This window comes from Thamnophis elegans, chromosome 14, assembly GCF_009769535.1.
Source record: "Thamnophis elegans isolate rThaEle1 chromosome 14, rThaEle1.pri, whole genome shotgun sequence".
NCBI classification, from domain to species: domain Eukaryota; kingdom Metazoa; phylum Chordata; class Lepidosauria; order Squamata; family Colubridae; genus Thamnophis; species Thamnophis elegans.
The window spans coordinates 26409548-26422243 of record NC_045554.1 but is presented as its reverse complement, the minus strand read 5'-3'; the positions used below and the strand labels follow the sequence as shown (position 1 = coordinate 26422243).

At 43.1% G+C, this 12696-nt stretch overlaps 1 protein-coding gene across 2 annotated transcripts in view; it reads right to left on the bottom strand.

Annotated features, from left to right (window-relative positions):
* LOC116518043 (adhesion G-protein coupled receptor G1-like) overlaps window positions 1–12696 on the bottom strand; it is a 78810-nt gene that overhangs the window by 15226 nt on the left and 50888 nt on the right. For both annotated transcript variants that reach the window (XM_032231278.1, XM_032231279.1), the window contains 5 exons: window positions 12127–12555; window positions 9632–9773; window positions 7186–7330; window positions 6152–6280; window positions 4135–4257 (listed from right to left, as the gene is read on the bottom strand). In XM_032231278.1, coding sequence (XP_032087169.1) covers window positions 4135–4257; window positions 6152–6280; window positions 7186–7330; window positions 9632–9773; window positions 12127–12555 — 968 coding nt within the window. The remainder of the gene's footprint in view (window positions 1–4134; window positions 4258–6151; window positions 6281–7185; window positions 7331–9631; window positions 9774–12126; window positions 12556–12696) is intronic.

The window sequence follows — 12696 nt, the reverse complement described above, 5'->3', positions numbered from 1 at the left end:
AACTATTGTAGCATCCCTGCAGTCACATGATCAAAATCCAGGCGCTTGGCACCAGCATCTATTTATGATGGTTGCAGCATCCCAGATCACGTGATCTGCCTTTGCGACCTTCCAACAAGCAAAATCCATTGGGGGGGGGGGGAGGAGCCAGATTGTCTTAACTGTAAGTCATTTACTTAACGACCATGGCCAAAAAAGTGATAATCTCAGGCGTGATCCACTTAACAACTGGCTCACTTTAGCAACTGAGGTTCTGGTCCCATCAGTGGTCATTAGTTGAAGACTACCTATAACAGGGGTCTCCAGCCTTGGCAACTTTAAGACTTGTGGACTTCAACTCCCAGAGCAAAGCTGGCTGAGGAATTCTGGAAGTTGAAGTCCAAAGCAGTCTGAGTTGCATGAACGAATTGTATGAACGGAGGCATAGAATCAAAATCACGTGAAGTATTAGTTCCACTTTATAAAGCTTTCGTAAGGCCGCACCTGGAATCCTGCATCCAGTTTTGGTCAACAAATTACAAAAAAAGATGTTGAGACTTTAGAAAAAGTGCAGAGAAGAGCAACTAAGATGATTAAAGGCCTGGAGACTAAAACGTACGAAGAACGGCTGCAGGATTTGGGTTTGCTAGTCTAGAGAAAAGAAGAACTAATGGGGAAAGGATAGCAGTCTTCAAGTATTTGAGAAGCTGCCCCAAAGAAGGGGGGGGGGTCAATTTGTCTTCCAAAGCATCAGAAGGCAGGACAAGAAATAATGAATGGAAACTAATCCAGGAGAGAAGCAACGTGGAATAACGAGAAATTTCCTGACAAGGAGAACAATGAATCAGTGGAACAGAAGTTGCCTCCAGAGGTTGTGGCTGCTCCATCACTGGAGGTTTTTAAGAAGAGCCTGGACAGCCATTGTCCAAATTGGTACAGGGTCTCCTGTTTGAGCAGTGGGCTGGACTAGAAGACCTCCAAGATCCCTTCCAGCTCTATTCCGATTGATTGAAAGCTGCTGCTTTGAAAACAAAATTATCTTATTTAAACTTCAGAAATTAAAGCAGTCAAGAGTGAGATATAAAGGGCGGGGGAACATAACTAGGGTAGACTAGCGAAGGGAAGGGAATAAGAAATGATACTAAATCATATTTGGGTTGGCGGAAATACCATCCCAAGGAAACATAAACTGAGTTTTGAAATATACACCAACAATAATAGGGGAAAAAAGGAGAGACAAGGAGAGAATGAAAGGAAGACGGGGGAAAGAAGAAAGAGGTAAGGAGAGGAGGATGGAAGGGAGAGAAAGAGAAGGAGAGAGTGTAGGAAGGGGAAGAAGAAGAGCAGGAGTAGGAGAAAGGGAAGGGAAGGAGGAAGGGGAAGGAGAGGAGGAAGGAATAAAGTAGAGAAGGGAGGGAGGGAGAAAAGAAAGGGAAAACAAGGTGGTGTTACAACAGGCGGAAGGGATGGTAAATAAAGTAACCCAAAATGTACAGTATAACTTATTAAATGAAATAATAAATGTATAAGAATGATAAATGTAAAGAAGAATAACAATTACGTGAATGTATACTTAAAATGGTATGTAAGAAAATAAAAAAATTCTTTGAAAGAGAAATTAAAGCAGTCAAAATTTTTTTGAAAGAAGCCAAAGTGTATTTAGAAAACAAAAGGAAGAAATTGTTTATTTCTGTTACACAACAGCATTCTACATTTCCCTGCCTTAGCTGCTAGTAGTCTGCTGCTTAGAAAAGTCTTCCACTTGGAAGCACATATTTGCATGTTGTTTCCCTAGGAGTGGTGCACTGCTTTATTTTGAGCTGTATTACATACGTATGTAATTACAAAGGAACCAATTTCCCAAGGACTGAATGGATTTAAAGAATAGCCTTTCGATTTGCATTGTGTTGTGAACAACATCCCAGAATATATGGGTGGGGAAAAATATGCTAAATATCAGGTGTAATTCTATGGCGCACCATTGTGTAAGAAATGCTTTCTGTGAGCATTTCTATCCAGCAACTCCACCCCGTAGTCAGGAAAACAAAGTTCTCTCTCTGTGTTTCTGAACTGAACAGTTTGTATTGAATCACAAGGGTTGGAAGGGACCTTAGAGGTCTTCTAGTCCAACCCCATGCTTGTCAAACCCTGTACCGTCCCAGACAAATGGCTGTTCAGTCTTTTTTAAAAAAACAACAACATCAAAACCTCCAGCCTGGAGCATCATCCACAGGAGGCAAGCTGTTTCACTCATTCATTGTCACTGTCAGGAAATTTCTCCTTACTTCTAGACTGGATCTCTCCTTACTAAGTTTCCACCAATTGCATCTTGTCTAACCCTCTGGTGCTTTGGAGATATCTTTTCTGTGATAGCTCTTCAAGTACCGGAAGACGGCTATCATGCCCCTCCTAATTCTTCCTTTCAATAGATTAAACATCTATGTCATTATCGATTAAGCATCTAGTTCCCTTAACTGTTCATCAGACGATTTAGCCTGCAGATCTCTTTATCGTTTTTATTGCCCTTCTCTGGACCTTTCCTAGAGTCTCAACATCCTTTTTTTGGATTCAGGGTGGCCGAAACTGGATGCAGTATTCCGATTGCATCCTCACTCATGTGGTGTAAAATGGTACTATCACTTCTCAGGATCTTGGAACTATCTCTCCATTAATGCAGCTCAGAACTGCAGTGGCTTTTTAACAGCTGAAGCACACTGCTGGCCAGAGGAGGTATTCAGCCGGTTCTGACTGGTTCTGGCGAACCAGTAGCAGAAATTTTGAGTAGTTCGGAGAACTGGCAAATACTACCTCTGGCTGGCCCCGCCCCCATCTATTCTCTGCCTCCCGAGTCCCAGCTGATCGGATTGCCTGGGTTTTCTTTTGTTGCCCTGCACAGGAGAAGGGAGCTGGAAAGCAGGTTAGTGGGGTGGGGAGGGAATGAGGATTTTGCAATATCCTTCCCCTTCCATGCCCACCAAGCCACGCCCACCAAGCCATGACCACAGAACCAGTAATAAAAATTTTTGAACCCCACCATTGCTGCTAGCTCAGACTATACCAGGTCACCTACCGTATTTTTCAGAGTATAAGACGCACCTTCTCCCCCCCCCCCCAAAAAAAAAGAGGGTGAAAATCTAGGTGTGTCTTATACACTGAATACAGAATTTTTGGCCTCCTGAAACCTGCCCCCTTCACAAAAATGGAAGTGCATAGGCTTTAGGAGGCTTGTAGAGTGCTCCTGGGGGCTGGGGAGGGCAAAAATGAGTGAAAAATAGACCGTTTTTGCCCATTTTTGCCCACCACTACCCACCAGGAGCACTCTATAAGTCTCCCAAACCATGTGCTTGCCTTTTATTCTTGCAAAAAACAGGCTGTTTTTTGCTCGTTTTTGCCCCTCCTCCAGGCCCCAGAAGCACAATGCAGGCCTCTCAAACTCTCTACATGATCCATTTTTTCACAAAAAATGAGGCATGCAGAAGGATTGGGAGGCCTGCAGAGTGCAAAACTCTTTTTAAAAATTTACCTCTTCAAAATCTTGGTGCGTCTTATACTCTGGTGTGTCTTATCGTCCGAAAAATACAGTATATACCTCTCACATCAGTGACTCCCAATGAAGTCATACTAGAAATTCATTTTAGGAGCAAAGCAACTCAGACATTCATTGGATATCATGAACATATCCGCTTTTGTGAATGTGTTGGACTACCAGTCCTATGTAGAGATCAAGAAATGGAGAATCCTTGCTTGATAAGTGGCTCATGGAGTAATCTTTGGCTTGGTCTATCCTACCACTATGTCCCAAAAGGGCTTCTTTCAAGAGGCAACTGGACTTTCTGGTTTTTCTTTGAAGACGTTTCACTTCTCCTCCAAGAAGCTTCTTCAGGTCAGCTTCTTGGATGATGAAATGTCTTCAAAGAAAACCAGAAAGTCCAGTTGCCTCTTGAAAAACAAAACACCTTTGGGACAACCATGACCTGGATGACGGAGAATCTCCATAGACATTTATCCTACCACTAAGTTCTCAGGAGTTTCCTCATCTTCACACGAGATTCAGTCACAGCCTTTCAAAGCATCCCATTGGAAATCTTGATGGAGATCTCTTCTGCCCCACTAGTACGCCTCCAGGAGATAGGTAAGAAGATATTTCAGACCTACCTGAAGATGGTGGTACCAAAAGGTGATAGAAATCCGTTCTTCTTTGGGCAACCCATGGACAGGCATGTTGCCCACTGAGATGCCAACCACATTTCCACCAAGGAGTGAACTAGAATCTTTATCCTGCCAGAAAGAAAGTTTGAAAATATGTACACATATACATACAGTTGATTTCAACTGCACACCTCAACATTAATTCGGGACACATGTGATATGTTTTTCACAAAGACTTTTTCAGGTGTGCACTTTGTCACAATCTATGGGCAATGGGTTCTACACTTCCTTCCCAAGCACTGTGCAAGCCCCACAATTGGTTACTCGGCAGAAATTTGCTTGACGTTGAGGCTGAGAAACTTTGTCTCTTCTCCGATACTCAGATATTTTGTCTTTGTTGTTGTTAGTTGCAAAGTTGTGTTCGACCCATCGCGATCCCATAGACAATGTTCCTCCAGGCCTTCCTGTCCTCTCCAATCCTCTGGAATCCACTGAAGCTGATGCTGACTGCTTCAGTGGACTCCAGCGGATGTTTCATTCCCAGCATGAGGCTCTTCTCCAGGGAGTCCTTCCTTCTCATTAGTTGGTCAAAGTATTTTGAGTTTCATCTTCAGGATCTGGCCTTCTAAAGTGCAGTCAGGGTTGATCTCCTCTATGACTGACCGGTTGGATCGCCTTGCAGTCCAAGGGACTCACAGGAGTCTTCTCCAGCACCTTTTGCCTTTACAACATTAGTAACTGTTGTCATTGCTTTTTCTTTTGGTCTGAATAAGGTTTTAACCTCTGAGCAAACATTTCTCAAACTGGGGTTCTTGCACGGCTGTTAACTTTGCAACAAAAACTTTCCTAGGAGCCTAATTTTGCTTATGCGATTGAAAAAAAATCTGCTCAGTTTCATAATAGATGAGGTTTCCTTCTGACATGGAAAGGAAGAATACCACATACAAAAACCCAAAGCAAACAGATTTCAGCCTGGGTTGCTAACATTTCATAGCTTTGGGTGCAGATTCCGAAACGAGGAAATGTATGTTTTCTCTTATTTTAGATTGAAACACGTATGCACATTTTAACACAGCTGTTTGCTTCTATTTGATGCAGAAAAGTGAAGGCTGACTTGAAGGAACCTTCGACTTCAAAGCCTAAAACATCTGCTCTGAACTTGCTTTGAACATCAGCTCCTCTCAGCGCAACACTGAGGCGAAATAAATTTGTTTCCTAAGTTTCACCAAATTCTTTATTTTTTAAATATGCAAAGGAATCAGCACAGGGGTGGGATTCAGCCGGTTCTGACCAGTTTGGATGAATCCAGTGGTGGGATTCAAATAATTTAACAACTGGTTCTCTGTCCTAATGACCAGCTGGGTAGGCAGTGGTTGGTGGTCATGTGACTGGGTGGGTGTGGCCAACTCAATGTCACTCACTCTTCACCTTAGCTGTGACAATGTACTAAGGGTTAACCGGAGAGGCAGTTTCTGTAAGCAGGCCAATAAAGATTAGGCTAGAAACAACACTAGAATGTTTCCTTCCTGCCTTCCTTACAGGATTAGCCCTGTGAAGTGGAAAAAAACCAAAACAAGATTTCTTCCAACAACCGGTTCTCAAAACTGCTTAGAAGGCTGACAACCGGTTCTCCTGAATAGGCGCGAACTGGCTGAATCCCACCACTGGATGAATTGATGCTAATTTTACATCCGGTTCGGTGAACCAGTAGTTCCAATGACCGGCTGCCCTGCCACACTCCATCCCGTCCCACCACGCCACTCCCAGGAGTTCCCACATGCCCTGTTCTGTTTCCCAGGTGAGTGCAGGAGGCCTCCTAGACCCAAAACAGGCCGTGTGGGGTGGCAACCCCCCCCTGGCCCATTTTTGCTTCCAGGGGGTGCAGGAGGCTGAGTTCTGCCTGTCACACACCCCAGCACGCCCACCATGGCCACACCCACCCAGCCGGTCATTGGGACAGAGAACCAGTTGCTAAATTAGTTGAATCCCACCACTAAACTAAAACCGTCCTCCCCATCATTACCTGAAAGAGGGTCTCACTTGTGGCCGACAACACCACGACCTTCATCTCCCCATTTGTGAAGCCGTCTCTGGTTTTCTCAAACACTTTTCTGGGCAAGTTAACTTTGAATTTAGGGACCGCTTTGTTCTCCTGCAGAAAGAAACCGAGCACAGCTTTACCAAAGAGAAGGAGGAAATCTTTTTTTTTTTTTGACAATATGTTTATTTCCATTTCATTCCATACAATCACATGTATACTGTGCGTAACCCGGGCATATAACATTGAATAATAAACATAGCCCTCCCTTTTGTAGACAATGCCCCCCCAAAATACAAACCCAATATGCCACCTTGACCCACCATACACCCTCTTTCACCCCCCTCCAACTTTCGTTCTTCCTTCCAACATTCCCCTCTACTTCCTACATCCCCTCCCCCTCTATCACTCCTCTCTCCCACTACCTTCCCTCCCTTCCTTCTCCTCCTGCCTCCAATCCTCTCACCCACCCTCTCTACCCCTCTTTCTTCTTTCGCTCTACTCCTCCCTTCGGTGTATTTCTATTATCTATCGATATGTTCAGCTTGTCCTATTTTTACCCTAACGTGAAAGAGCCACAGTATACGAGTGCAATCATGTGCTTTAAGATCTAACACATATTATATTTCCCCCCTCCCCCCCCCTAAAACCCCACCTCCCTTCCCTCCCCCCGACTTCCCAGAGCCCGTACACGGTATAGCTTTTTAACCAACACAGTCTAAAATATCTTAAAACAAAGAAAATTTAAAAAAAAAGAGGAAATCTTATTTTTGTCAGGCGAAGAAGTCATCGTGGTCCCCAACCTACCCAGACATTTGTATGCAGGAAAGAGGTGTGAAATGCACTTGTTTTTCAAGGCCCAGATGGTAAATAATAAATAACCACGGAAATGCATTCCGTGGTTGTCTTGCAGGCATGCTCTTTCATTTGCAAAAACAGAGCATTGCAAACGTGCAGCGGGAAGAGAGTCAACGGAGCAAAGTGGAAATTGACAGATGTCATTTTGATGCGTGACTCACCTTCAGTGTAACCTCAATGGACAGGTTTTCAGGAATTTGAAGTGGGACTTTCTGGACATTTGCATGCATTACTGTCCCGTCAAATGTCTTCTGATATCCCTGGAAATGTATTTCGCCCAGCGTTGATTCCAACTGGTGCAGGAACCTGTTGAGGACGGGAGAACAGGTTGTAGCTGGAGATGTTTTGCTCCAGACATCATCCCACAGGTCTCCAGAAGCTCCTGGAGCAAGGGTGAAATCCAGCAGGTTCTGACAGGTTCTGGAAAACCAGTAGCGGAAATTTTGAGTAGTTCGGAGAACTGGCAAATGCCACCTCTGGCTAGCTCCAGAATGGGGAGGGAATGGGGATTTTGCAATATCCTTCCCCTGCCACGCCCACCAAGCTACACCCACAGAAACGGTAGTAAAAAAATTTGAATTTCACCACTCTACTGGAGTCTTTATTAGCCAAGGTGGATTTGATTTAAATCAAGTCTAGTAAAAAGGCTGGATTTCAATCAACTCGATTTAAATCATAATTTTTAAAGAGCAACTGTCATCTCTGTCCCACAGCGACTCTTCCTCTGACTGGCTGTTGACTCATCGACAGTCCCAATATTGGAGAATCTATAGCCTCCTCATGCTGCGTAACTAAGCTCCATTTCATGCTGAATAAACTACATTATGAATGTCTGTTAAATAGAAAACGATCTTTAGATAGATTTTTACTCCAAAAGCATTTTAATAAAATAAATTTGATAAAAATAAAAAAATCCGATTTAAATTTTAAAAACCCGTTTTGTTTATTTTTAAAAATAATCATCCATTTTTATCCTCCCTGTTAATAACTCATCAGTGGCCAAAATCACCCACTACATTAAACCATCATATATCTAAACCATCATATACAAGAGCCGAGGTGGCACAGTGGTTAGGGCGCAGTACTGCAGGCCACTTCAGCTGACTGTTATCTGCAGTTCAGCGGTTCTAATCTCAGCGGCTCAAGGTTGATTCAGCCTTCCATCCTTCCGAGGTGGGTGAAATGAGGACCCAGACTGTGGGGGCGATATGCTGACTCTGTAAACCGCTTAGAGAGGGCTGAAAGCCCTATGAAGCGGTATATAAGACTAACTGCTATTGCTATTGCTATCTTGGCTAACCGAGAAGGATGGACCCTACTCTTTTGATTCAAAATAAACCATCGCTTAGCTTTCTGTGTGAATCTGGCTATCAATGCTTCGAACATTCGTGATTCAGGCAAATCATAATTAAACACAATGTGGGAATCACAGCTTGTTTGGGCCTCAAGACAAGAATTTGCTCTCAAGCCAATCTATCAGTCAGGAGGTCCAAACACCTGTGCATTTGATTCCTATGTACCGTATGTTTGGAATACAAGGCACACCTTTTCCCCCCCTAAAAGAGGGTGAAAATTTGGGTGCGCCTTTTACACCTAATGTAGCCCCACCCACCCACCGGCCCCAATCCTTTGGCCTCTGCCTCCCAGCAATTTACCTCTTTGTAGCAAACTGGGGCTTGCAGAGGCTTCCATAACCTATAGCAAATCCCTGCAGCCTGTAACAGCTGATGATCAGGAGAAATTGAAAGTGAAACTTGCTATTTGCTCCACTTGGCAAATTGCTGGGAGGCAGATTTTTTTTTCCTTGTGCTAATCAGGCTGTTTGCTGCAAGGAGGTAAGTCAACAACTATAAATGCATATAGAATGTTCAAATTATTAAATATATTTTTTTAAAGATTGGTTTATTATTATTCTAGACAACTTAACAAAATGAAGAATCTTTTTAAAATAAATGCTTGATCTGAAGAGGCCCCCTGCTATTGTTTTAAAAAGTGCTATTCTTTTAAATAGCAGAGAACAACTATACTTCCAGAAAGCACATCCATTTTAACAGCATCTGTACAAGTATAGTCTGAAATATAGCATTACAAACAGTGTACATTGTCTGTACTGTTTGTTGCAAGGAGGCAAATTGCTGAGAGGCAGAGGCAGATATTTTCCCCTTGTTTTCCTCCTCCAAATCTAGGTGTGTCTTATACTTTGGAACGTCTTATACTCTGAAAACCATGCTAGCTCCTATTTCAAACCTGGTTTTGATATGAGATAAGATAAAATATCTCTTTTGACTTCGTAATATGCAGGTAAAGCACATCTCCCACTACTTGCAACAATCGGACTTGTGTGCAAGACTTGTGCAAAGCATACCTCCAGCCACCCTGCTCCATCTCACTCCTTTTTGCAGTCAAAATACATCAGAGGTCTTCAAACTTGGCAACTTTAAGACTTGTAGAATTCAGCTCGCAGAATTCTCCAGCCAGCTGGAGAATTCTGGGAGTTGAAGTCCACAAGTCTTAAAGTTGCCAAGTTTGAGGACTTCTGCAATACACAGTGCCTACTTTTTTTAAATACAAATGAATAAGAATGCAGATTGGCTGCCAAATATTCACAAAAACGGATCTTCCGGAGGCCCATCCTGATCACTGCTAGGACGTGTTCCCAAGTTCTTCAGTTTTAACTCTGTTCGTCTCATTTCTTCTTCCACGTTGCTGTTTTGAACCAACGCTTCCTTCTGATCTATCTTCCGAAAATCTACAGAGCAAAGCAAACCAGCAAAGTAAAATAAAAGGGCCTCATGGTTTGGCTGTTCCTGGGACTTGAATAAATCTTGAATTCCAATATACATATATTGTTTTTATGTTTAAAATAGTTCAGAACAGTGGAATCGTAATGACCATACAATCACATTATATACAAATAATCTCAACCAATAACTATTAGCCTACTTAATACATTATCTATCCTTTTAGCCAATCACATTATTTACAATTTGTTCCAGTCTTGTCACCTTGTCTTATACCAATCGTAAAATCTATTCCAAACTTCATAATATTCCGATTCCCCTTTATTTTTTAATTCTAGGGTGAGCCTATCTGCTGTAAAGTTTCCTAAAGATGCCATAATTGATTCATAATAATCGAGCCAATGTTTTAATACAAAAACCTGTGATTTATTAACAGCTTGATTAGGCATTATTCATTAGGCAAGATTTATTCGCAGCCATTCCTTTGCTCGGTTTATCTGCTTCTGAACTTTGTCCCTGTTCCTTCCCCCCCCCCCGCCCAGTCTGTGTCATAAATCACATTACTCAATAAATGCACCCATCTCAAACCAGCTACTGTAATCTGAGATCTGGCTCTGCCAACGGTATGCATGGAATGTCACCATGGAGAGTTGACATCTGCTTCTGCACAGGCCAGAATTCAAGCTTTCTGATGCCATGTTCATTTCAGGGGTGGGATTCAAATTTTTTATTCCTGGTTCTGTGGGCGTGGCTTTGTGGGTGTGGCAGGGGAAGGATAGTGCAAAATCCCCATTCCCTCCTCACTCTCAACATTTCCACTACTGGTTCTCCAGAACCTGCCAGAACTGGCTGAATGCTACCTCTGGTTCATTTCCTGAAATGGTAGGAAATGGTATTGGCGGAAAAAAAATAGTAATCAACATCTTGACGATTGTAGCCGTTGGTTATTGTTGTTTTTTTAATAACAGTTTTAATTCCCAGGGTTGCACTCTGCAGTGTCTGATAAAAATATTTAAGCCCAACTATAACTAGGGCAGAATAAACTGTGCAAATGTTTGAGATTTTGTACCGTTTTGGTCATTTGTTCCAATCTGCTTCTCTGGATATACACAGTAGATATGAGAGGTTAAGCAATTTATTATTCTTTTTAATATTGTGTGTCGTCCCCACCCCCCAGAGTGGCTACTGTGAGGTGGGAACCCATAAAAATCCAACGAACAAGCAAGTAATCTCTGGGTTAGGGTTAGGGTTAGCATAACCCTATGCATTTTCTATAGTGGGAAAATGGGAGTGGGGATTGTACGGAGTTGGATGCTATGTAACCATAAAATAATTCTTTCTAGAAAGCCAAGGTCATCCTTTGTCTTTGCATCTCTGCACTTGACCGGAACCGGATGGGTGGAACTGCCAGCATAGCAGTGGAAGATTGGACCATGGGATGGACTTGTGGGTATGGGGTTAAGATCTTGAACTTTCAACTGGGTGGGGAAAACCGGGAAGCTTTCAGCTTCGGGTTTTCCCAGATGTGTCAACATGGCTCTCTTCATAAATTGGAACTTTGAGCAACTTTTTGCCTTGGACTCTGATCTACTTTTGGATGCTATTTGGAACCATGACAACACGTTTTCTACCACCAGGTATAGATAGTCCTCAACTTATGACCATAACTGAGCCCTAAATTTCCAGGTGAGACAGAAAGTGTCTTTTGCCCCATTTTACGACCTCTCTTGACAATTTGTTAAGTGGATCACTGCAGTTGTTAAGTTCATAACACAGTGGTTAAGTGAATCGGGCTTCGCCATTGACTTTGCTTGTTGGAAGGTTGCAAAATGGGATCACGTGACCTCAGGATACATGAACCGTCATAAATATGGGTCAGTTCCCAAGTGTCTGATCACAGGACATGAGGATGCTGCAATGGTCATAAGTGCGTTGTAGCCATTGTAGCTTCCAACGCTCACTAAGCGAACTGTTGTAACTCGAGGACTACCTGTAATGTTCAACAGTGAATGCAAATGTTATTTTGCCTGCCCTTTTCCAACGTTCATCCCGTTCTGATGCAACCAGAGGTGGGTTCCTCACGGTACGGTACGGTACGGTACAGTACGCCAGAAGAGGTAGTGAAAATCTGGTGTAACGGATAGGACCGGTAGTAATGGTGGCCTGGTGCTGTTAAGTGAGCTTCACCACATTTTACCCAATTCATGATATCTCCTAGTGAGTGACATCAAGTTGGCTATGCCCACCCAGTCACATGACCGCCAGGCCACACCCACAAAATATGCCACACCCACAAAAATAGGCTATGCCCACAAAATAAGTAGTAAAAAGTTTTGAAACCCACCCCAGGATGCAACCTACCTAAGAAGAACTTGTATCTTGTCATGCTCGGAAGGGAGCGATTGTCAAAGCCATTGTTGAAGGCGTAGGAGATATTGTTGAGTAAATCAGGCCCATCTTTGCTCCCTTTGTAGTTGAAATTTAGAGAGGAGAATGAATAATTGGCTTGGTTACTCAGCTGGTAGGAATGAGTGATGCCATAGGTAAGATTGAACAGATGGTCATCCTGAAACCAATAAACGCAGAAGCGGTAAGTCCCCAAATGTGAAGGCAAGGCCCAGGATTGCTGAGGTCCCGGTGGGAACGGGGCACTGATATTAAGTCCGTCGGCACCATTGGAGATAGTGATAGCATCCTGCTGAGTGTCATAACGAATGTGGCCTCCAACCGTTTGTCTTCGCTCAGCACAGAAGCGGAAGTCCTCTTTGTGGCTGCCCATCCCATGCACACCTGGACCGCACCCCAAAAAAAGAACAGAAAAAAGATTTAGGACCTGAGAGATCTACCCTAAGATGTAGGACTTTGCACTTAATGCTACAAAAACAGAGAAGCATCCATTCCAGAAAAGCAGGGAGGAAAAGTACTCAGGAA